We start from the raw sequence: 25,442 nt of genomic DNA on the forward strand, positions 1-25,442 counted from the left end.
GACTAGTTTTAGGAACACATGTCTCATCATTATCAAACGTTTTCTTTGATCGACTTGCCTTACAAATATCATGCATAGCTCGAGGATCAAATAAGACTTTCTTTGGAATCTCACAATCAGATTCTGTTCCTTGATCATCAACAATTTGATCAACAGCAAGTTCATCAACAACAGGTTGTTGTGGAGCAATAATAGGATCTGGAATAGGAGCAGGAGGAGTAACAACTTCAGTTTTAATAACACGTTTACATTTCCTCTTGACCTTCTGAGAGTCTCTAGCTTCATCATTATTAGTTTTAACAAACCATTTTCCACCCAAAGACACATAACTTTGCATTCAGACATTCTCGTTCTCCCTATCTGAATAACTATCATCCTTCCTCCACTAATTATTCGTTGGAGCAACATAATCAAGATTCAATATATGCGCAAATATAGGAATTTCATCTTCAGATTTATGACTGTAAGATTTCAGTTTAGCACATCCAGTAACAGACATGTGTGCCAGCTTCATCTCCTCACCCGTTTTGTCAATATTAGGAAGCTGATGATCAATAATTAGCTGCACAAATCTCTGGTACATCAGCCATTGATTATCAAAATATAGCTTCATATGCTCGAATATAACTTTAGAAAAGTTATACTTCAAGTTCAAGCATAGATCTGCCATCATGCACATTTGGTAATCCATTATCTCTTCATAACCACCCTTTCGATGCCCAAAACAATGTTATCACGTGTACCAAGAATTTTTAAGGTCTTGACAACCCAGTCTTTAAGAAACATCTATCCAAGTCATTCTAGTAACCCATTCTCAACAAACAACCTTTTATCATCCTTTCAACCAACGAAGTAGGGTCAGTAGATTCATCACGTAATTCCAAAACATCCCTTAACACATGCTTTGATATAATAATCTCCTTCTTCTTGAAAACTGCCTTAATACACTCTCCTTCAAGCCTGGCATTTTTCCAGAATTCAGTAACAAGCTCCTTGATTATCACCGTGTTATCAGTAATAGCTTTAAAGATCATCGACCTCTCAAAGAGCGACAATATAACCCAAAATGGTTCCATCTTGTCATCCGATCCGTATAAGAAAGCACAGATATAATGATTAGCATCAAAATCTTTTACTTTTACCATTTGCACACACTCAAATAAACAAACAATATAACATGTTAGTAAGATTTAAAATTTCTAATGTATGTGTATGCACGTATATGTGTTTAACAACGTACAACTATTTCAACGTGTAAGTCAGTATACAAGCGGATAAGTGTTGATACGCGTATATCATATGCACACGTGTAAGTTCAAATAAACAGATAAAATCAGTTCAGTGTATAACCAAGTACACTCTACGTATAAGTCCATATCACGAATAAGCTCAAATAAATGTGTAAGTCCTGTAAGTCAATCAACATGTAAGTGCATCAACATGTATAAATTCATATGTAAGTGTTAAGTGTTCAACGTATAAGATTATAAAACTTATACGCCGTATAATTCAATAAGACTTATACATCGTATAAGTTCCAAATCTTATACTTCCAACCACCAAATCTAGGTCAAGATCAACTTGAACAATTTAAACAACGATAGACCTGAATTTTAGGTTCAGCTTGTTCGTAATTACATCGATAAGCATTAACAAGCTTAAACCCCATGACCACAGATCAAAATCATGCCCAATTAGATCTAAATGTATACGGTACTATTCACAACATATCAAATCAACACAGATCTATCATTTAATTTTGATTTATACCTTAAATAATTCCTGTAGTGTGTAAATCAACCACAAGAATCAACACTTTCAGTTATACGATAAACAAAGAAACGATATACGGACAAACAGAGATAGCGTGTATTTTCTTTAAGAGGAGAAACGTATACGAATAATGAAGTGGTCAACACATAAGTATATATAGGTCATACTTATACGCCGTATAAGCATTGAACTTTTACACCGTATAAGTTGTTTAAACTTATATGCTATATAAGTTTAACATTTATACGTTGATCATTCATTTAACTTTTAAATCCGACAAATTTTTCACATATAATCCCAATCAAGTCCAAATTAATGACCTTGATGAATCCTTTTGAAATTTTGAACACATTTGATTTTAAACAACCAATTTCACGTTTTTGAAATTAATCAAGTCCAAATTAATGACCTTGAAAAATTCACTTGAACTTTTAAAACCCCAATTTTGAAAAATATGTGTCAAAAACAACCACTCAATTCCAGTTCTCGGATACCCAGACACGAATCACCATTCACCAAAATCGAAAATAATACAGAAATATAAATTCTTTTTGATTTAAAAAATGAAAAGTTTTAAAAGGAAATATATCAAAATAAGAACTAATAATAAAACATAACATATTTTTGTGAGTTGAGCAAGAAATTCTATTAATCAATCCATTCTCCCATCACGGTTTTCAGCTTTATTATGTCTGATGTTTAGCCGGTTATGGGTATTTTTGTCCACTTAAAATTTTATAACAAAGATTTAGAGACATCAGTGATACGATTAAGGTTCAATTAAGCACATAATATCATAACATGATCAGATTCTAATCTTGATTCTGGCTTATTTTGATTTTTACCATGTCAACCTTACTTGACTCAAACGTTTGAACCAGCAGATCAAAACATTTAAAATTTTTAATTTGACAATCATAACAACAGTTTTCCCCAACAAGGCATATCCCCGTTATCAAGAAATACACTAAGTTTCCTTTACCAAGGATGAGTATGCACGATTTCATCTTTCGGCTTGCAGACATTGTATCCCCTGGGGTCCGTTTCTTATTAGTATTAAGACGCGCGCAAGGCAGGAACAATGTATGACTTAGATTTTTTGATCATCTCAGTAGTGAAATTTGTTCATTTGTACATAGCTATCAAAGCTTAATGAATTATCAGGGTTCGCTCCTTTGAGCAAGATTTTAAATATTCATCACAATGAATACCCAGATGGAAACCGCATAAAGACCTCATGGATCCAGAAATCTAATGCATCCCATCAATACATGATTTAAAGCCATAAAACCATAAACCTTTGAAATGTAGACTGTGTACTAGACGCTTAAAACACTTTATTAACATTTATTTTTGATGATCTACTGAAACATAAGGCTTAAGTATGACAGACTATTATATTTCTGCATTCATTACCAAAACTTTTGCTAGAATTCTAACCCATATTTTAACATGGCAATTTATGTTTATATTACTTATTCCCTTACTTGTTTGTTCAAAAGCCTACTCATGCACCGAACATTAAGCAATAGACTTGAAAGAAAACGGATTCAACTCAGATCTAGAATAAACTAACTTTAGATCTAATACCGTTAATGATCTAGTTCATGATTACTCTCAATTATATGTTATATTAGGTGTATATATAATAGTAATACGTTAGATATAGGAAGCTTTGATCAAGAGAGAATGGACAGCAATTCGATAATGTTAATCTCAAAACTTTTTTTTTAATTATCAAAGGTGTTCACCTCTATATATAGAAGATGGGTCTAGTTCGTTACACATTTCGTAACGAACTAGCCTTCCACTTCGTTACATTACAAACCGACTAATAAACTTAACGAACTAAGTCTCCCATTCGTTAAACATCCTTAACGAACTAAGTCTCCCATTCGTTAAACATCCTTAACGAATTGGGAGGAACAATAACTTAAACGTCAAATTCGTTAAACATCCTTAACTAACTAGACATACAATAATGAACTAGGAAATAATGTAAATAACTTTTACATTATAATAATCAAACGATAATTCAAAGACTCGAGACGCAAAACCGTGCACTGACAGACACCCCCTCGTCTTGAGCTCTTTGTCTTTAAGTTATTTGAAGTGTTTTGTCTGCCAGTCTCTACAGCTGTGAATCCCATGCTCATGAAATACACGAACAACACGTTGAAATTGCATTGCTCGGTCATAGTCTTCACTCGATTAATATTTTATTCTTGAACAGCACATACATAAAAGCACAATCTTTTTGTCATTTTCAGATTTTTCTATACACACCAGAAAATCACAATATTTTTGATTTTTCAGATTTTTAATGTTTTTGGATTTTATCTATACATACGAAAAGCACAATATTTTTGATTTTTTTTATTTCACCCTCTAAAATCCAAAACCAAAAGAAAAAGAAAAGAAAAAATAAGACAAAATAAAAATGAAAATAAATATGATTATCCTTGTTTCAGGATATCCGCAAGGGTTTTTAATCCATTAAACCAAGTAGAAAGTTAAAACGTGTTTCGTCAAATGCTTTGGTAAATAGATCGGCTTTTTGAACATCGGTATATATTTTCTCAAGATCAATTAACTTCTTTTCAAAACAATCCCGTATGAAATGATATTGAAATTCGATATGTTTCGTTTTAGAGTGTTGTACGGGATTTTTGGTGATGCTAATGGCAGCAGAGTTATCAATTAAAATTGGAGTAGTAAGAAACTTCAAACCGTAGTCGCGCAGATGTTGTTGGATCCACAAAACCTGGGAACAACAACTCGAGGTTGCAACATATTCTGCTTCAGCGGTTGAAGTGGAGACCGTTGTATTTTTCTTACACTGCCAGGAAACAAGCCGGCTTCCTAAGAATTGACACCCTGATGTAGTCGATTTAAAGTTAATCTTGCACCCTCCATAGTCTGAGTCAAAAAAGGCGTCAAAAAATGAACTTTCTTGGCAGTTTTTAACAATTGCTTACCTTTAATCAATGGGTCTGATGTGTTTGATGTTTTGGCACAAGCAAACTTACATTCAAGATATTGTATCTTGGAAGTTTCATTGTGAAAGACACTTTCAATCAATTCTGGTTTGATGATACTAATTGGAATGTCTTTCTCAGTGAACATGTTTCCAAACCCTTTAACTTAAACACACGGCCAGTAGAAACTGAAGGAATTATGAAACGCAACAAATCCTCATCCGAAATCTTTGGTTTGTTGGATTACTTTGAGTTGACCTTAACATGTGTTTCTTTTTCTCTTGAACTGTATTTGAACCATATACAGCCTCCTCAAATTCATGTGGTTCAGAAAGAATATGATTCGAACTCGGAATGTTCTCATTTTTGTGTAAAATTTCTGGTTCAAATACATCTTCAATGATAACTTTGTCAACATTTTCAATAAAGACTTTATTGTTTCAACATGATGTTTTTGAGTTGACGATTGGACTTTAATATGATCAGTTTTTACTGGTTTGGGTTTTTCTTAAACAACAGGTTCATTCACAATCACATCTTCTTCTTTTCTAGCAAAAGGGTTTACCGTATAATCGTTGTAAAATGGTGGTGGTATTTCAACAAAACCAATACCCTTTTTTAGAATCTTTTTACTTACCAGATACTTCGATTATCTCATTTAGAAAAAATGATGAGTTTCTAAACTTGCCCAACTTGTTTTTCAACTCAAGAACTTCATTCTCAAGCTCGGTTATCTTAGAACGATGTTTCAAGATTTCTTGAAATTTTTTTATCGTTAATTGTCATTTTGACTGATAACTCAGCTTGGAGATCATGATTACTTATTGACAATGCTTCAATTTTCTCCCTAGATCTCATTTGAGATTCTAAAGATTGTCTATAAGTATCCTTAAGTGAAGCAATTTCTTTCACTAAACAATCATTATGATTTTTCAATGATTCTAACTTAGGTTTGTTTTTCTCACAATCAACACAAGAAACAGAAGGACTAACCTTGTTAATTTTGTCCATGCAAGCAAAAGTAGTCGGTTGCTTCTCACATGAATCATCAAAATCAGACTCAGTATCATTGTCAGAAGATATCTCACTCCCTTGCATCTTGAAAATTTTCATTTGACCCAAACATAGCCAAATTTTCTTGATGGTCGTTGCACAGCAATCTTTGTGACCAATCAGTTTCATCCATGTTGGACAGCATAGCTTGTAACCCAGAAGAAGGTTTGGTTCCATAATACTTATCAGCATCATTTCCATTTTTCCCAGACGAACTTCGATATTGACTTATAGGACCAGTATACTCCTTCTTTGGTTTATCACACTCTTTGGCAAAATGTCCAAACTCTTGACAATTATAACACTTAACTTTCAATTTGTCAAACCCAACCTTCTTGTTTAATGAGGGAAGATCTTTGCCAGTCCTTTGCATGAACCTTTTCACCTTTCTGACGATCATTGCCATATTCCATTTCAAATCCATGAGTTTCAAAACATCAGGATCGATTTGGTCATAATCATCATCAGTTAACTCACTAGTGGCAATTTTACTACCAACAAGATTTTCATAAGAAGACATAAAAGCACTTAAGAAGGCCAAATTTTGTTCAGCTTCCTTCATATTCACAGTCGGTGGTATTGAAAATTGATTTGCAGCAGCTGAAGTTCCAGAATTACCAGAAGATCCAGAACCTCCATAAGTATGGAAACAAGCACGTGGATCACTATAGGTTGTTGTGGAGTTTTCTTGTGCATTTTGACTGAGAAATGCTGTGATTGGAGCAATTGTCGAGCTTAAAGGCATGCTACCACCATAAAATGCTGGATCTTGACTTTCTTTAGAAGACTTTTGACATCTCAAGTCATATTCTCGAGCTTCAACTTTTTGCGTAAATTCAGAAGCAGTCAAATCCTCATTCTTGAAATAATTATTCTCTTTCAACTCCATTAAAAATGTCGAGTAAGAACTAGGTAAAGAATTCTTGAATGAATCAATCTTATCAAATTCAGATGGTTCAATCGTAACTTATCCATTTTAGCAATTAAATGATTGAAACGAGTAGTCATTTCCTCAACAATTTCACCTTTGAGTAGATTAAAGTTTCTAAATTGAAACTTTAACATCACCTTTTTACTTTCCTCAGTGTTACCCAGAATTCTCATTTTGATGTGTTGATACAACGAAGCAGTAATCTTGATACTACCCACTTGATAAAATATGTTATCTGCTAAAGCCATAGTAAGAGTCGAATGACCTTTTGTTTGGATCTCTAATGCCTTTTTCTCCTCTTGAGAATATTGTGAAATAGCCTTAGGAGTAAAACCAATGGTCTCATCTCCAATCATCGGCACAGTGTAAACCTCATCAAGACAATAAGAATAGTCAGGATGAACAGAATCAAGATGAGCACGAAAACGAGGTTTCCATTTAACAAAGTCGCTAAATTTCATCAAATGAGGATACTTGGAATGAGATCCAATCTCAGTATCCAATTTTAACATTTGTTGCATGAGTGCGTTTTTGAGAAGCTAACGCATAAAAACCAACCATCTTGAACACAAAATTAACAAACTGTGAACAGTAAATCTAACGAACTGTAAACATTGTTTATAACGAATTAAAATAACGAATCAATTATAACGAATTGATTGTTATATGGGTAACGAACAAGGAACAATGTCACACGAATTGGCTTATGAAGAATTGGTAACGAATCACTAATGAACTGAGTCGACGAATCAGGTCAAGTTGATGAATCAGTCTAACGAATTAGATTAACGAATCTAAATTCAATGTAGAGAATCAGATGAACGAATCTCTGAGTCCACTTAACGAATCAAAGTAACGAATTGCTAACGTATCAGGTCAACCAAACGAATAAGATCAACGAATCTCGGATTCAAGGTAACGAATCAAGATAACGAATTAGCTACAGTTTACTAACGAATCAGGTTGTTATAACGGTTATAACAAGCTCTGACAACCTTTGCCACGTGGCAAAAGTTTGTTAGATATAAGTTTAATAAATCATACCAGGTGTCTGACGAACTAGATTACACGAATCAAATTGGTAACAAACTGAGTAACGAATTGAGCACGAATTAAGAAAGTTTAACAAACTACAATAACGAATTAACTGAAAATATAACGAATCTTCAACAACATATGAAGATCTTCAAATCTTGATCCTTAAATTTTCAAATCTCTGGAAAAATAAAGAACACCAAATACCAACTCAAATCCGTAATACTAACTCGATACTATACCAAATCACGCAAATAATAGCTCAATTTACTCGTAAACCCATTGCAAAACCAAATCGCAACACTCCATATACCAAATCACTCAATATCCAATCCTATTATCCAAAACCAGACCCATGTTTTCATTCAATCACATATCCAAGTCACAACACAATCGATCCAAACCAATTTCCAATTCCAATCAACCACGCACTACCAATACCTTACCAATCACAAATCCTCCTCAATTCAGTCCATTTTCAACCAAATTAACAGCGAATTCAACAAAATTAACCCGAAACTAAGTAAAACCAAAATAACCTTAATATTACTTCAATTAACAACTTATAATCACTAGATCAAGAGCAATCGAACCCCGAAAGCTCTGATACCACATGTAAGAACACGGATTCAACTCAGATCTATAATAAACTAACTTTAGCTCTGATACCACTTGAAAGATCATGATCCAGTTCATGCAAATCATTATGTACGTTTAAACTATATGATTAGGATCGATTAACATATATTTTCTATACTAAACGATATTGCGGAATAATATCATAAAGAATTTACAACACAATCACTCATAAACTTCGTATATTGATATAACAATGAGAGTACAAAATTATCAGGGCTGCTACAAATAATGGCAATCTTAGCCTATTTATACTTACAGTGAACCGTATAAGTCTGATACATCAGCGTATAAGACTTATACGCTCCGTATAAGTCTCATACGTTAGTTAAGACTTATACGCTCCTAATATCTTTACAAAATTGACATCTTAAGCCCTTTACAAAACAAATATGACATAATGATCCCCTGCGACCTATTATTAGACATTAATGCTCTAACAAAAACCAAGTTTCTTGCTTTAATCCCCTCTTGTGCAGAACTTGAGATCAGAGTAGAACTTTTAGTAGTTTTTTGCCTTTTGGGAAGTTTAATTGTAGATAAGGCTTTTGATTCAGAAAACTTACTAGGGTTCATCTTTAACACAAAATAAATATACATACTTGAAGTTATAATGTCCTGTTACAAAAAAAGAACATGGTTTTCTACTACTGCTTTTGGTTATCAACTCATTTTTTTCTCACAAATAGGTTCATATGTGTGTGCCGTTCCTCAAGAAAAATAACGCCATGCTGTCATTCCTCAACGTCCAAAACCTTAAGGTGTCGACCGATCCTTCTTCTAGGAAAGTAAACACTAAGTACATTACACAAGGGACTACTTATTGGTAAAATGCATTGTCTACCATTGTTTGCCTTTTAAATATCTTGATTAATCAATAATCTTCTCTTAAATTGACATTAATGGGATTATAATGCCCACGTGTCTCTGTAACCTTTTGGGCGGGCCATCCAGTTCTCGAAAAGGTTCTTCACGATCTTCTTAAGCCGATCTTCAACATGTAATCCTACTTGATCAGCTAACCATTCTACGTATTCAAGCTGTCATCAGAACCATCAATGTTGAAGTCAACAAAAGTAGTTCTTTTGACAATTGAAGTCAAAGATGACCAGACTATCAATAATGAAGAATAACTTAAGACAGGCACCTGAAAACCTAGTGAGTGAGTATTGCGTTTGGGGATTCCCTTTTCAATCATTTCTTGACAGAATTTGTAAACATCAGCCAACATCTCATCTTTTGAGGGTAATAATATCTTCCCGCACAAGGAAAGTGCGACCCACTTTGCTTGGAACTCAACCGTTAGAAAGATAACGCCATGATCTTCATCATAATAGTCATAAGAAAAAAATAACAAACAATAAGATTAGGCAAATGAGAAGAAAAAAAGTAAAAGAAAGAATATAATAATTGACATACTATAGGTTAATCCAACAAATGCGAGTCTAGCTTCAAGTTCCGGAACGAAAACATGTTTATATAGTGGTCCAATGCTATTATCATCAACACGTGCCATGTTTGTTCTTAGAAAGGGGAAATGATACTTATACCTAAAAAAACCGAACCATATCAAGAGTTTAACTTTAAACTTATACCTAACAAAAACTGAATCAAAACAAGAGAGGTTTTATTTATTTGTTTTTCCGAAAATTCTAAAACTGAAAAATGGGTTTTGTAGGGGTGAAGTGCGGGTGGGGGTATTATTGGTTATAGTTCGATTTAAAAAAACGAAGAAGAAGAAAAAAAGCAAGTTGTTTTCAAAACCCATGACGATAAATGAAGTCTCTTGTATCTTCAATTCTTGATGTGTCTGCCATCTAAGATAGTAATTAGCAAATTACGTTTCATGGGAGTATCGCCAATAAAAAAGGTAACAATCGAGTGTTCTCGATTATTGCCTTGATGCTGTTGAAGTCATTATCTCAGATATCGACTTCAGCTTCTACAAAATAAAATGATCCACCTCTGATATATATCAGTTTTGTAAAAAATACACAAAATCTCTATCTTAGATAGTGTCTACCTCAAGTATAAAAAAAGAAAAACATGACCCCCAGTTTTCATCAAACTCCTACTTTAAAAAATTCAGTCTAATTCATACCCGGTGCAGTGTAAGATAGCATCAACAACAATTGTATCTCCATCCTGTGTAACACCCCGTAACCGCAGCGGAAACGTAAACGGGATGCAACAGACACCTCTGATATCAACCACATTGTTTATAAAGAAAACTGAATACATTAATATACTTCAAATTACATTATCTTGTATTTCATTACCGTCTAGGTGATACACACATCATACAATACGATACACAATTCTATTTGTTATAATGTATCCTAATATCATGCACGCAAATCTTACACACATCAAGCACTTAGCACGTAAGCAATCACTTCATCTTAATTGTACCTGAAAAGCATGTGAGAAAACGGGTCAACTACGAATAGTTGGTGAGTTTCACAATTTGAGTAAACCATGATAAATCCATATCAAAATATAATATTATCTGGGGACACTGTTAACCCAGTACTGTACTCATTCCAGGGGCAATGTTAACCCAGAATTACGATGTAATTATGCTGAGCCCACAAGTGAAACCTCTGACTATCACACACAACCCCCGTGGCATATCCCCCGCCCACGGGCCCGTGGCATATCCCCCGCCCACGGAACTGCCCCAAACCGCTATGTCTAACATTACATAGCAAAATATATATAACACCCAAAATAGACATGTGCAACTGGCTGGGAAACATCAGCAAATCCATGCCGGACCAGTTGGGTTTGTCAGACCAATAGTACTATCCACACTCTACCGGCTTTCAGTTAATCACTCGTGTTCCGGGGCCTTAGAATGTTAGCAACTCAGACAATTACCATCTTAGTACATTTCCGTACGATTCCCGTACAACAAAACATATATAAATCCACGCAAATCCATGCGTTCAGTATGTACTTAAACATTTCAATAGTAACATGCTTCCGCCCCGGGAAAATATTTGAAAACAATTCAGAAAAAGGGGCTCGTGAAACTTACCTTAGCACATGCAAGCAGGTAACAACAATCATTACCAGTTAACACGTCCAATCTGTAATATGATCCTTACGATCGTTACTATACACTCATTATTAATATAACTTTAACCAAGTTAACCGGTACATCTGGGGACACTGTTAACCCAACACTGTACCCGTTCTGGGGGCAAGGTTAACCCAGAAACACTTCTCCGGACTCAGATTGTGATGTCGTTTAGAGTTCAACAGTCAAATTTTCTAATAGCTTGTTTTCCTCGTTTTGCGTGCCTAGCACGGTTACCCGTTTTTATGTTTCAAAAATGAGTTTGGTCACACACGACCCGAGAGTAGTGGTTGACTGATAATTTAATTAAAGATGTGAAATTAGAGCTCGGTTTAGACGTCCCGATTGGCCGCGGGACTCGTTTCCGTCTTTGGCGTACCGGAAACTGTTAAAATAGGTTAAAATTACTCAAATCATCCGAATTATGTTCGGATGATTTATTTTTACTTGTTTAACTCAATTATATGAAAACAGTTCATTTTTAGGGTTTTTATACACCAGTCAGCTCGCTTAAGCGAACTTCACCGGTTTACGCGTTTTAACTTTAAAAGTTTGATAATTAGCACAAATAATTATCCGTTTAATCTCGGATCTTGAAATTTTGCACAAATCACTTTTTAACAGTGGGGAATTTTATAAAAATATTTCCAGAATTAATTCTTATATTTAAAATTTATTTATTTATTTTTAAACACCATTTAAACACTAAATATGTCGTAAATACCAAACGATCTTAGAAAAATCCCAAATTTCTCCTGGATGTCCCCTGCCATCCACATAGTCCCCTGTAATTTTTCCAGAACCAAAATCTTCTTTTACATGCCCTTTTCACTAAAACCGAGCTAGAAAACCCTATAACTCGTTTAACCGAAAAGTCTACTTAGACTTCTCCAACCGACCTAAAATTTTGCGTGTGACTTATACATGATATAAAAAGCTAATCTGAAATTTTCCAGAATTTTTCATGATATTTAACTATTTTTCACCATTTTTAGCCAAAACCGAGCATTAAATTCACCAAATATTCATCCTTTATCCAAAAATTACCAAATATTCACAAAACTCTTATTTTCATGTATAGAACATCCCTGTAAAATTTCATGACCTAACTCTAAACCATCAACAATCTGTCCCAAAACACATACACGGAACATAAACCGAATATACCTTTCGTTTTCCGCCACTACAAGCTAATAAACTCGTCTTTCCGCCTTATCTACCACTAAACACAGAGCCTACAAACAACATACCACAATACCAAGCAAGTTACACTCACGATCAAGCCATTTCTTTCACGGTTTCGGTTATGATTCCAAAAACAAAGATTTAACCGTAAAAATTCGTTTTTGATTCGTTTAACTCCTTTCTTGGACCAAGATCCCTTGTATAACCCGTATACATCATTTGATCATGCAAGAATCGGTTTTCATCTTTGAAACCTCATTTTCTTGCAATTAAACTCAAGAAACGAAGATGGAAACGTGATTAACTCGATTCTTTACCTTGTTTTCTTGCTATAAAGTCTCGGTTTTGGATCATAATATGGAAAGAGTTGATGAATGTTGAGAAGTTTGATGAGAAAAAAAAATGAAATGGGGAATGACCCCCCTTGGTTCCGATCGGGATTTTGAGAGGGTGGGGTGGGACCCACCTTTTCATCCTAGGCCACATGTTTGGATTCTCGTAATCCGGATAATGTTTTGGATAATCTGGTTCAGTTCGTTTTTTGGTTAAATGTTTAATTCGGCTTAAAACGAGGCTAAAACGGTCGTTTTTCGGCTTAAAAATGAAATTTATATAAAACCAATTTAAAAACTTTAAAAACTTAAACCGTGACATTTATTAACTTAAAACATCATATCATTAATTATCGCGCATCTTTTTCGGCTTGATCGATCATCTCTTGCTCGGTTTGGTATTAAAGGTTTCGTTTAATGTACCGACGTACCATTAAATCGAAATTCTTTTTCTGTGCTTTAATTCACTTATTCCGAAGCTTTAATACTTCGTAAACATCACTAAATATCATATATCTCGTCTATAATTGAACCCTCGATTCGTTCGGGTTTCAATGACTATCGATCGATTAATCGCATATTCAATACGATGAATTATATATTCACGTACGATCAATACAGTGAATCATGTATTCTCGTATAATTACCATGGTAACTCATGTACCCGACATTAAATATGACGTAACTATTGTCTACCGGTTAGGGTATACCGGGTTTCGTCCGAATCGTTACATTCTCCCCCCGTTAAGAAATTTCGTCCTCGAAATTTTACACGCTCACTATCCCTTTCCGAGAGAAAGGTGGGGGTTTTTTCCTTCAGAATTCACCCTCGCGTTACCAGGTATAATCTGGTCCTCGCTGTGAATTCCACTTAATCTTAATCAATAAAGCTTGGTATGTCCAAACTGTTTAGCTTTCCCGTCTACTATCTCTACGGAATTATTTATGATATCAAGTATATCTTCTATGAGTACCTCCATTACTAGTACTCTCGTTGCCTCATTTCTTAGGTACTTTTCAATCCGTATACATGGCAAAACATCATGTATAGTACTTAGCCCCTGCCGTACTTTAATCGATAAACCAAATGACCAATCATGGAGATAGTCTCATGAGGTCCAATATATTAAGGAGCTATTTTCGGTTTTGCCAAACCTCATATCACCTCTCGAAGGTGATGCCTTAAAAATGCCTTGTCACCTCTTTCCAGTGACAATGGTTTCCTTTGAAGGTTGGCATAAATCCTTTGCCAATCTCGCGCTGCTTTCAACTTATCTTAAATATTATAAATCCGATTGGTTGTTTCTCGAATCAATTCAAATCTTATGGCTTGAGTGACGCCCAATTTCAATTTAACAAATTGGTGATAATTACTTCACCCATAGAAAGCTTCAAGCTCTCGATGCTTTCTTCCCCGCCTTCCAATAATGGAAGTAGGATGACTATTTCGATCTGAGATCATTGAAAATGGTACTCCACGACGAGATACCATTCCACCATCAGGAATTTGGGCGAGAATTCATTGTGGTAATCGACATAGATTGGGATGAAATGCGAGGATTGGTTAATCGATCCGCGATTACCCAAATTGCACCGTGTCTTTGATATATCTTGGAAATTTGCGTCCCGAATCCATTGTAATTTATTCCCACTATCATTGGCGAATTTTCTGTCGTTGTGGCGTTACCTAGGGTTTTCGGTATGCAGCCTTATCTCTTGCATAATTTAGGTATTCACCAACATACGTAACCATATCTTTCTCCAAACTCGGCCATTAATAAAATCCTTTCAGATATTCGTATTATCAATAGTCTAATCCGATCCCCGATGTATGGAATATTTCGATCTATGCGCTTCGTCCATGATTAATTCACGAAGGTCATGGAGGGTCGGGATCCAAACCCAATTTTTTTGAAGTAGAGAATTTCGTCCACGCGTTGTTCGAAATTCTTCTCATTGCCGTAAAGTTCCTCCTTTTCCAATTGTTCCTCTTTCAACGCCTCACGTTGAGCGACTCGAATCAGGTCCGAAAGGTTCGACTGGACTATCATCCCCAGCACTCGCACTCGCAATGGCTTAACCCGATCTTTCCTACTCAAGGCATCGGCTACGACGTTAGCCTTGCCGGGGTGATAACGGATGTCACAGTTATAATCGCTTAACAACTCGACCCATCTTCATTGCCTCATATTCAGTTCTTTCTGATCGAATATGTGCTGCAAACTTTTATGATCGGTGAGGATGGTGCACTTCGTACCGTAGAGATAATGTCTCCAGATTTTAAGTGCGAAGATAACCGCTCCCAGTTCTAAGTCGTGAGTAGTGTAATTTTTCTCGTGTACTTTTAACTGTCGGGAAGCATAGGCTATAACCTTATTATACTGTGTCAACACGCATCCTAACCCTTTACGCGATGCGTCACAATACGCGACAAAACCATCGTCTCCATCGGGGAGACTTAAAATCGGCTCTTGGCACAATTTTAATGGTTTCTATCTTATTTGGGTCTATGTGAAATCCTTGTTGCTTTACAACATGACCAAGGGATTATGCCTTCTTTATACAAAATCACATTTCGAAAACTTCGCGTACAACTCCTCTCGCTTTAACACTTCCACAATTTTCCTTAACCATCGTTCGTGCTCTTCTTTACGTTGCGAATATATCAAAATATCATCAATGAATGTTATGACAAATTTGTCAAATTAAAGTTTACAGACCCGGTTCATGAGTTCCATGAATGCTGCCGGCGCATTTGTTAGCCCGAAAGGCATAACTAAGAATTCATAATGGCCGTAGCGAGTCCGAAACGCTGTTGTTGCAACGTCCTCCTCTTGGATTTTTCATTTGGTGATAACTATATTTAAGACCAATTTTCTAAATATAAATCGCCCTTTGCAGTTGGTTAAACAGATTATTTACTTCGATGAAGTGAATACCTATTCTTGATCGTCACTTTATTCAATTCTCCCTAATCAATACATATCCTAACACTTCCGTCCTTCATTTCCCAATTAAAACTGGTGCACCCCATGGTGACTAACTAGGTCGTATAAAACCTTTATCCAATAATTCTTGCATTTCAGTTGGCGCAAGTCGGTAAGATGCTTTAGCAACAGGGCCAGCTTGAGGTATTAAATCGATTCTGAATTCGACCTGTCGGGTTGGCGGTAACCCAGGAAGTTCTTTCTTCTGGGAAAACTTCTGGATATTTACGTATCACCGAAACATCTTCTATATGTTTTCTTTTAAATACTTTGGCAATCGCGTTTGTTAAATACACCACGTCTTCTTGTCGTAAATATTATAACATCTCAAGATGAGATTAGAGTGGTAACATAATACCGTACACTTTTCTTTGTATCTAATCGCTTCATCGTCCGAAGGAGAGCTTCTAATCATCTTCTTTTCATATTTGATTTCAGCTTCATGTTGAGTTAGCCAATCCATGTTAACTATTACGTCAAAACTTCTTAACTTTACTGGTCGTAGGTCAATAAGGAAAGGATTAATCGTTCAGAATAATAGGGCAATTCCGAACAATTTATTTAACCATTAGGGATTCACCGTTAGCGATTCTACAGTATAGGGTTCTATAGTTTCACTAATCGGTATCTTTCCAAATGATAGGAGGTTAACAGGAACTAACTTCTATCGACGACCGTAAAAATATCACTGAAGCCTATTGATTTAAAACTACCACATACTTAGTACCACCTTTGGATCATGACGTGCTTTATTCGGATTACTCACAAAAGCACGGCTCCTTGCTTGATCAGAGGTTGATGCTTGTCATGAGGTTCATCTTCCAACGACACCTTGGTTCAACTTTGGGCAATTTCTCTTGAAACGTTCTGTACTGCCACATTCATAGCAAGTACAATTGATTGGCATAATTTGATTTCTTTGGATGGACTGTTATTGAAGTTGTTGGGTTCGGAGTGGTTGTACACGAATGGGTTGGGGTTGCCGGTTCACATGGCTTCAATTGGTTCTACAATTGGGGCATTACGTCCATCTTTACCACACATGTGGCCTACTATCACTCGACATTCTTCTTCCTGCCGATAACCATATTTTCCACATTTAGGGAAGGACCCTTCATGCGGTTCATGTTTCACACCAGAACTAGTCTTTAGTATGATTCTGGGTTGTAGGACATACCTACTTATTCAAAAGTCTATCTTGCACTATACCTTTATCATTTCTCTTCTTCAACACTCGACGTCTCACCTAACATCCTTCCAGTCCACTTCCCATAGCGTCAAATATATCAATGCTGGCTTGTGACACAACCCTTCCAAAGGTTGTATATTTTACAGGATTGACTATACTCCTTATCGATGGAGTTAGTCCCCAATATAGCGCTCACTTCGCTTAGTTTCAGGAGTAATTAGCCATGTTACCAGACATGACAATTCCTTTAAACGATTAGCGCGTTCTAAGTGATCAGCACACAACATTTCTATCTTCCATAGCTCAGTTTCCAGTGTCTGAACTTAATTATTCGAATAAAAGTGCTCTAGCACAAGAATTTTAAATCCTGACCATATCATCTGAGCAAAAATTTTCTAACTATAATTTTGTACCATCGTGTTCCATCACGATACAACATAATCTACCAACATATCTGTAGCATATTTCACTACACAATGTTCTAGACTCTTACCAACATCCTTAACCATTTCGATCTTTTCTATCCACTTGCTAATCTATTCCTCCCTTTACCATCAGTACATTATTAATAATTTCCTTACCACAAACAACAAACATATCCTTCATACCGGATCTAATTCATTACGACTACTATTCATGTTTAGTTTATAACTAATTCATTACGACTACTTGTAGTCACAATAGTATCCGGTGGGACAATATCACTCTTAGTAATAACACTAAGAATTGAAATATTCATAATCGTGTGATTGCTCGATCTATAATTCTGCGATCACATTTGCATCAACACTAGCAGTGACCTGTGATACTACATTCGGTATCATCATCTGCTATTTTTGAGAAATCAACTGAATCATATCAATCTCCATCATTGGAGTTACTCTTTTTATGTCCTTCTGCCGTACTCATCCCGTACGCTGTAATCAATACTAATCTCACCTTATAACTCGTTACCAGCTCAATCATAACAGCATGTACACATACACACCAAATATTATCATACATATTACACATACCAGTATCTAGTATATATGTCCCACAAATATAATAACATATGGACTTAACCTGACGTTGGTTAAAGTTTAAATATATTTCATAACCCTTGTCACCAACTAACATATAGATCTTTCTCAACAAAGATTAATGTTTAATATACTTGATTTCAAAATCCTTCTGCATGTCAGCATAACCGATACATGCTCACCGTGAGCACCAAACGATTACGTACCACAGAGTTATAATATCCGTGTCTATTCGTATATCCGGCATACACGGTATACCACCTACGGACGAATAACCAACTATGCTATAATGATTCCAACACCTCTTTGTGTACGGGTAATCATTCTATTCGAGTATACATGGGTATAGGCATCTAACGGATGTAAGGATAACATAGGGAGTTGCAAGGTTCAAGGTAATCGCACAACATGGGTTGCCTTCAAATATTATTAATTACTATTATGGGAAACTCTATCGATTGCTCAGTCAATGTCCTCCGGCGTTCTTGGTTCGCTAAAATCGGTAATTCCCGATCTGGAGGTGGTATGACTCATATGTTTGAGAGTGAGAAATACATATATATGTTTCTATATATTATTTTTATCTGCTCATTTATTATCAATTTTTTTTTTAACGGAATAAGAATGGGTTCACGTACAGGTCCGTCCGTACGTGAGGGTCGGCGGTTCTGGTGATCATAGGGGGTTATTAGAATATACGATACCGGTGTTGATAGGGTAAGGGATTTGTCAATTTTGGTTGGGAGTGACGGTTACTAGATATTTCTGGTTAATATCAAACGGGAGATCTAACTTGGTACTATCATAACTATGGCCCGATAAGTCAGACTTATCATCAACCGATGCTCTAGAAATTTTCAGCATCCTCAGTACTTTTATTATTTCATCCCCCGGTTCCTTATCCGGGTCCTATTTCTCAATACACGTACCCACAAGATATGTACATATATATACACATTAGCACGTATAAATAATATTATATATTTTACACATATGTTGCCGTTTTTACCTATTAATGTACCCCGTGACTTCCCCTGAACTCCCTCGTGCGGACAAGTCTGTTATTATGTTCCGGACCATAATAACTCACTTGTCCATCCAAGTTCATCTAGATCTCGTCACTATAAATTATTAGTTGATATTCAGATCCTATAATACTTGAGCTACTGGTTATATTTTAGGTATCTTTTAAAGACATCCTAAATTTTTATAACCAATGGCTCTGATACCAACTTCTGTAACACCCCGTAACCGCAGCGGAAACGTAAACGGGATGCAACAGACACCTCTGATATCAACCACATTGTTTATAAAGAAAACTGAATACATTAATATACTTCAAATTACATTATCTTGTATTTCATTACCGTCTAGGTGATACACACATCATACAATACGATACACAATTATATTTGTTATAATGTATCCTAATATCCTGCACGCAAATCTTATACACATCAAGCACTTAGCACGTAAGCAATCACTTCATCTTAATTGTACCTGAAAAGCATGTGAGAAAACGGGTCAACTACGAATAGTTGGTGAGTTTCACAATTTGAGTAAACCATGATAAATCCATATCAAAATATAATATTATCTGGGGACACTATTAACCCAGTACTGTACTCATTCCAGGGGGAATGTTAACCCAGAATTACGATGTAATTATGCTGAGCCCACAAGTGAAACCTCTGACTATCACACACAACCCCCGTGGCATATCTCCCGCCCACGGGCCCGTGGCATATCCCCCGCCCACGGAACTGCCCCAAACCGCTATGTCTAACATTACATAGCAAAATATATATAACACCCAAAATAGACATGTGCAACTGGCTGGGAAACATCAGCAAATCCATGCCGGACCAGTTGGGTTTGTCAGACCAATAGTACTATCCACACTCTACCGGCTTTCAGTTAATCACTCGTGTTCCGGGGCCTTAGAATGTTAGCAACTCAGACAATTACCATCTTAGTACATTTCCGTACGATTCCCGTACAACAAAACATATATAAATCCACGCAAATCCATGCGTTCAGTATGTACTTAAACATTTCATTAGTAACATGCTTCCGTCCCGGGAAAATATTTGAAAACAATTCAGAAAAAGGGGCTCGTGAAACTCACCTTAGCACATGCAAGCAGGTAACAACAATCATTACCAGTTAACACGTCCAATCTGTAATATGATCCCTACGATCGTTACTATACACTCATTATTAATATAACTTTAACCAAGTTAACCGGTACATCTGGGGACACTGTTAACCCAGCACTGTACCCGTTCTGGGGCAAGGATAACCCAGAAACACTTCTCCGGACTCAGATTGTGATGTCGTTTAAAGTTCAACAGTCAAATTTTCTAATAGCTTGTTTTCCCCGTTTTGCGTGCCTAGCACGGTTACCCGTTTTTATGTTTCAAAAATGAGTTTGGTCACACACGACCCGAGAGTAGTGGTTGACTGATAATTTAATTAAAGATGTGAAATTAGAGCTCGGTTTAGACGTCCCGATTGGCCGCGGGACTCGTTTCCGTCTTTGGCGTACCGGAAACTGTTAAAATAGGTTAAAATTACTCAAATCATCCGAATTATGTTCGGATGATTTATTTTTACTTGTTTAACTCAATTATATGAAAACAGTTCATTTTTAGGGTTTTTATACACCAGTCAGCTCGCTTAAGCGAACTTCACCGGTTTACGCGTTTTAACTTTAAAAGTTTGATAATTAGCACAAATAATTATCCGTTTAATCTCGGATCTTGAAATTTTGCACAAATCACTTTTTAAAAGTGGGGAATTTTATAAAAATATTTCCAGAATTAATTCTTATATTTAAAATTTATTTATTTATTTTTAAACACCATTTAAACTCTAAATATGTCGTAAATACCAAACGATCTTAGAAAAATCCCAAATTTCTCCTGGATGTCCCCTGCCATCCACATAGTCCCCTGTAATTTTTCCAGAACCAAAATTCTCTTTTACATCCCCTTTTCACTAAAACCGAGCTAGAAAACCCTAGAACTCGTTTAACCGAAAAATCTACTTAGACTTCTCCAACTGACCTAAAATTTTGTGTGTGACTTATACATGATATAAAAAGCTTATCTGAAATTTTCCAGAATATTTCATGATATTTAACTATTTTTCCCCATTTTTAGCCAAAACCGAGCATTAAATTCACCAAATATTCATCCTTTATCCAAAAATTACCAAAAATTCACAGAACTCTTATTTTCATGTGTAGAACATCCTTGTAAAATTTCATGGCCTAAATCTAAACCATCAACAATCTGTCCCAAAACACATACACGGAACATAAACCGAATATACCTTTCGTTTTCCGCCACTACAAGCTACAAACTCGTCTTTCTGCCTTATCTACCACTAAACACAGAGCCTACAAACAACATACCACAATACCAAGCAAGTTACACTCACGATCAAGCCATTTCTTTCACGGTTTCGGTTATGATTCCAAAAACAAAGATTTAACCGTAAAAATTCGTTTTTGATTCGTTTAACTCCTTTCTTGGACCAAGATCCCTTGTATAACCCGTATACATCACTTGATCATGCAAGAATCGGTTTTCATCTTTGAAACCTCATTTTCTTGCAATTAAACTCAAGAAACGAAGATGGAAACGTGATTAACTCGATTCTTTACCTTGTTTTCTTGCTACAAAGTCTCGGTTTTGGATCATAATATGGAAAGAGTTGATGAATGTTGAGAAGTTTGATGAGAAAAAAAGAAAATGAAATGGGGAATGACCCCCCTTGGTTCCGATCGGGATTTTGAGAGGGTGGGGTGGGACCCACCTTTTCATCCTAGGCCACATGTTTGGATTCTCGTAATCCGGATAATGTTTTGGATAATCTGGTTCAGTTCGTTTTTCGGTTAAATGTTTAATTCGGCTTAAAACGAGGCTAAAACGGTCGTTTTTCGGCTTAAAAATGAAATTTATATAAAACCGATTTAAAAACTTTAAAAACTTAAACCGTGACATTTATTAACTTAAAACATCATATCATTAATTATCGCGCATCTTTTTCGGCTTGATCGATCATCTCTTGCTCGGTTTGGTATTAAAGGTTTCGTTTAATGTACCGACGTACCATTAAATCGAAATTCTTTTTCTGTGCTTTAATTCACTTAAACATCACTAAATATCATATATCTCGTCTATAATTGAACCCTCGATTCGTTCGGGTTTCAATGACTATCGATCGATTAATCGCATATTCAATACGATGAATTATATATTCACGTACGATCAATACAGTGAATCATGTATTCTCGTATAATTACCATGGTAACTCATGTACCCAACATTAAATATGACGTAACTATTGTCTACCGGTTAGGGTATACCGGGTTTCGTCGGAATCGTTACATCCTGGAACTCTACTCTCCCGTCATCAAACACACGCTTGATCTGTTAAAGATGCCAAATATTTATATTGGTACATTGTGAAGACTAAATTGATCAAAAACTTTGTTTACAAATATGATTAACTCAATATACCATAATATGTTGCCAAATGTTTTCGTAACCATCCAATCTTGTGGGCTTGACGTCTTTTGATCTCAAAGAAAGATGAACTTCTTTGGCAGTGGTTGCGATTTCTCGAGATATGTCAAATGCACTGGCCCCACTCCCGATCACGACCACTACCTGGTTTCAGAAAGGGTTGTAAATGGGTTAGGTAATGCTTCGAAACGAGTAAACATAATGTTTTTAGTGTGGATAACTTAACCAACAAACCCATGTATTTCTAACATTTTCTAGTAAAAGAAGTGTTATACTGTTACTACAGAAACTATGCAAATCAAAATAATATTATTTGTTCCAAATATAACTTGTAAACATTCAAAATAAACTTTGTTCAAGATATAACCAGATTAATGTATCTGACATGTTTTTATTAATTAATGTTACATATAATCGCAATAATAAAACAAAAGCAGGGTAAAGACACAAACTTGATCTTGGTATGGTTCGGGGATGCGATAGTTGTGACTATGTACTTGTTTTCCTGACCATTCCTCGATACCTACCATTATTAACATATGCTAAAACAGGCAATGTCGGCCGTTCATAAGTTACTTGAAATCAGCTAATCGTAAAGCTTGAGTCAAGTTGTGTTTGAATGAGCTAAAGACACGCTTACATGACTTGAAAGCTGAAACTCATTCAATAAATTAGTTAAACCCCAAGGTTTTACATCAAGTTTTATTAGACCACCGAGTCTAAACAGAGAATAAAAATAATATGACCCCTTTTGAATCCAAACCTTTTAGAGCATATATATACCATGATCGTCTTACCATATTGAATTTTAAGATGTCTAAATAAAACATAATGAGATTAAAACAAAGTTACATACTTTGAAACACATTCATTCAATATATCAGTTGGAACATATTTTGCTGTCCTAAAGAAACAGAAGTGGGCTAAATGTACCCTACATGCCTACACTTAAATTTTATCATACTTCTGTCGAAAATCAAATCAAAATGTATTTTTGTTCTGCTGCTATAAAGAGAAGAATGGGAGTGGACTATTCTTAAATAAAAAAATAAAATACAAGTAGAATGGGAGAGGACTATTTTTATAAATATATAATATATAACCAGTTGCTTTCGAGTTTCAACACACGCGTTGCAGAAGGGATAAGGGTGTATCAGTTGAACCCGTGTGTCACAGCAGAGATAAGGGTGCAAACAAACCGAGCCGCTCGAGATCGGCTCGTTAAAAATTTTGATCTAGCCGAGATTAACCGAGCCCTAGCTCGAGCCTAAAAGTAATCTCGCTTAATTAACGAGCCCGGGTTTGAGCTTCACTTATTGAGCTCGAGCCGACTCGTAGGCCTAAATGAGCATGTCATTTATATAATTTTTTAAAATATATATTTATTAATTATATATATATATATATATAATGAAAAAATAAATAAACATAACCAAATAACATATATTATTTTGTACATAAAATAAGAATTGAAAAAAATACATAAAATTATTGTTTTTTATTTGGTTTCAGCCCAAAAACGAATTGAACCGACCCATGGGAGGCATAATAGTTAGAGAACAAAAATGACCACTGTTGAATCAAACCAAATATTTGAGAACATACCAGGAACATCATCGGCAACTCTTGGTTCGGTATGGTGACCGTTACAAACCACGACCGCATCGAAAACCGCCTCCTCCGAACCGCCCTCAGTCGTCCGCCACTCCACCACAAATACGTTGTTATCCTGCGGCTCAACTCGCAACACCTCGGAGTTAAAGCGAATCACCTCAGTAACTCCAAACTCATTAGTAAAATCCTGCAAAAACTTTAAAACCTCTGCATGACCAGGAAACGACCTCGGATCTCCATATGATTTATCTTCAAGTTTAAAATCCGAGAATCCCATAAGTGGCCTAGGAAGATTTGTCCGGAGAGATGCGTAGATGCTGCTGTGAAAGATGGTTCTGCTGGGGTCAAGGTCAAGACAGTCACCCTCTTCGACTCGGCCATCGTACACCCAGGTTCCACCGAGTTGGTCTGATTTTTCGAAGACGGTGACTCGATGGCTCTCCCGGAGAAGCTCCCGGGCGGTGACTAGGCCGGAAACGCTGGCTCCGATCACGGCTACGTGTAGAGAATCCGGCATGGTTCGATGGTTAATGGGTTGGTTGGAGGAGGTGGGTTACTTGCACGTGTTGGCTTGTATATATATATTTTGGTAGTTTTGGTTTTTGTCCCTATGTTTAATACCGTCCATTTAAACCCGTTTTTCAATTCTCACATTTCATAAATATGGTTGAAACTCAATTGATTATTAGAGAAAATAGGATTAGATATGTAACCACTTGGCTTTTCTTAGATGAATCCTAGATACTTTTTAATGTAGTAGTTCAACTTAGATAACAATAAATTCTGTTAAATCAAAATGTCACACCCTAACATATGGTGAAAATGTTACGGCGCGAACTAATTGTTTACAATTCACAATATACTATCATGCAAATTAATAAATGACAATATCTATTTAATTTATATAAATAAAACAATTTACAGTTAAGTACATCAAGTATAAAGAGATTACAACATGATCAATTAATTATTGAATAAGTTTGTATCTTAAAAGACATCTCTACGTGATCTTCACAATGCTAAACAACAAAGCTGATAACCTGCAAATGCGTACAAAACATAATTTCGTCAAACGCGAGATTGAGTGAGA

The 25,442-nt window shown here is 35.7% G+C and overlaps 2 protein-coding genes across 2 annotated transcripts; both read right to left on the minus strand.

Moving 5' to 3' along the window:
- Positions 1-9,117: 9,117 nt before the first annotated feature.
- On the minus strand, positions 9,118-10,548 carry LOC143597453 (flavin-containing monooxygenase FMO GS-OX3-like). The gene is made up of 4 exons (XM_077075957.1): positions 10,508-10,548; positions 9,826-9,956; positions 9,554-9,729; positions 9,118-9,446 (listed from the first exon to the last, which is right to left on the minus strand). The coding sequence occupies exons 2-4, from the start codon at positions 9,920-9,922 to the stop codon at positions 9,315-9,317; spliced, it is 405 nt and encodes a 134-aa protein (XP_076932072.1). The 5' UTR covers positions 9,923-9,956; positions 10,508-10,548; the 3' UTR covers positions 9,118-9,314.
- Positions 10,549-22,567: 12,019 nt separating this feature from the next.
- Positions 22,568-25,100, minus strand: LOC143597451 (flavin-containing monooxygenase FMO GS-OX5-like). Its single transcript, XM_077075956.1, has 4 exons — positions 24,344-25,100; positions 23,191-23,261; positions 22,733-22,882; positions 22,568-22,642 (listed from the first exon to the last, which is right to left on the minus strand). The coding sequence occupies exons 1-4, from the start codon at positions 24,867-24,869 to the stop codon at positions 22,568-22,570; spliced, it is 822 nt and encodes a 273-aa protein (XP_076932071.1). The 5' UTR covers positions 24,870-25,100.
- Positions 25,101-25,442: the final 342 nt, after the last annotated feature.

Source organism: Bidens hawaiensis, unplaced genomic scaffold, assembly GCF_021521415.1.
Source record: "Bidens hawaiensis isolate Kalapana, Puna unplaced genomic scaffold, B.hawaiensis_p1.1 tig00048308_1, whole genome shotgun sequence".
Taxonomy (NCBI): Eukaryota; Viridiplantae; Streptophyta; class Magnoliopsida; order Asterales; family Asteraceae; genus Bidens; species Bidens hawaiensis.

Excerpts from the sequence above, each read along its gene's own strand:
- LOC143597453 (XM_077075957.1), bottom strand. The coding sequence starts at position 9,922 with ATGGCACGTGTTGATGATAATAGCATTGGACCACTATATAAACATGTT. Across the intron at positions 9,730-9,825 it reads ATTTGTTGGATTAACCTATA|ATCATGGCGTTATCTTTCTA; the intron begins GTATGTCAATTA and ends ATTATGATGAAG. Across the intron at positions 9,447-9,553 it reads CTCACTCACTAGGTTTTCAG|CTTGAATACGTAGAATGGTT; the intron begins GTGCCTGTCTTA and ends TTCTGATGACAG.
- LOC143597451 (XM_077075956.1), bottom strand. The coding sequence starts at position 24,869 with ATGCCGGATTCTCTACACGTAGCCGTGATCGGAGCCAGCGTTTCCGGC. Across the intron at positions 23,262-24,343 it reads AGTTGCCGATGATGTTCCTG|GTATCGAGGAATGGTCAGGA; the intron begins GTATGTTCTCAA and ends TAATAATGGTAG. Across the intron at positions 22,643-22,732 it reads ACATTTGGCAACATATTATG|ATCAAGCGTGTGTTTGATGA; the intron begins GTATATTGAGTT and ends CATCTTTAACAG.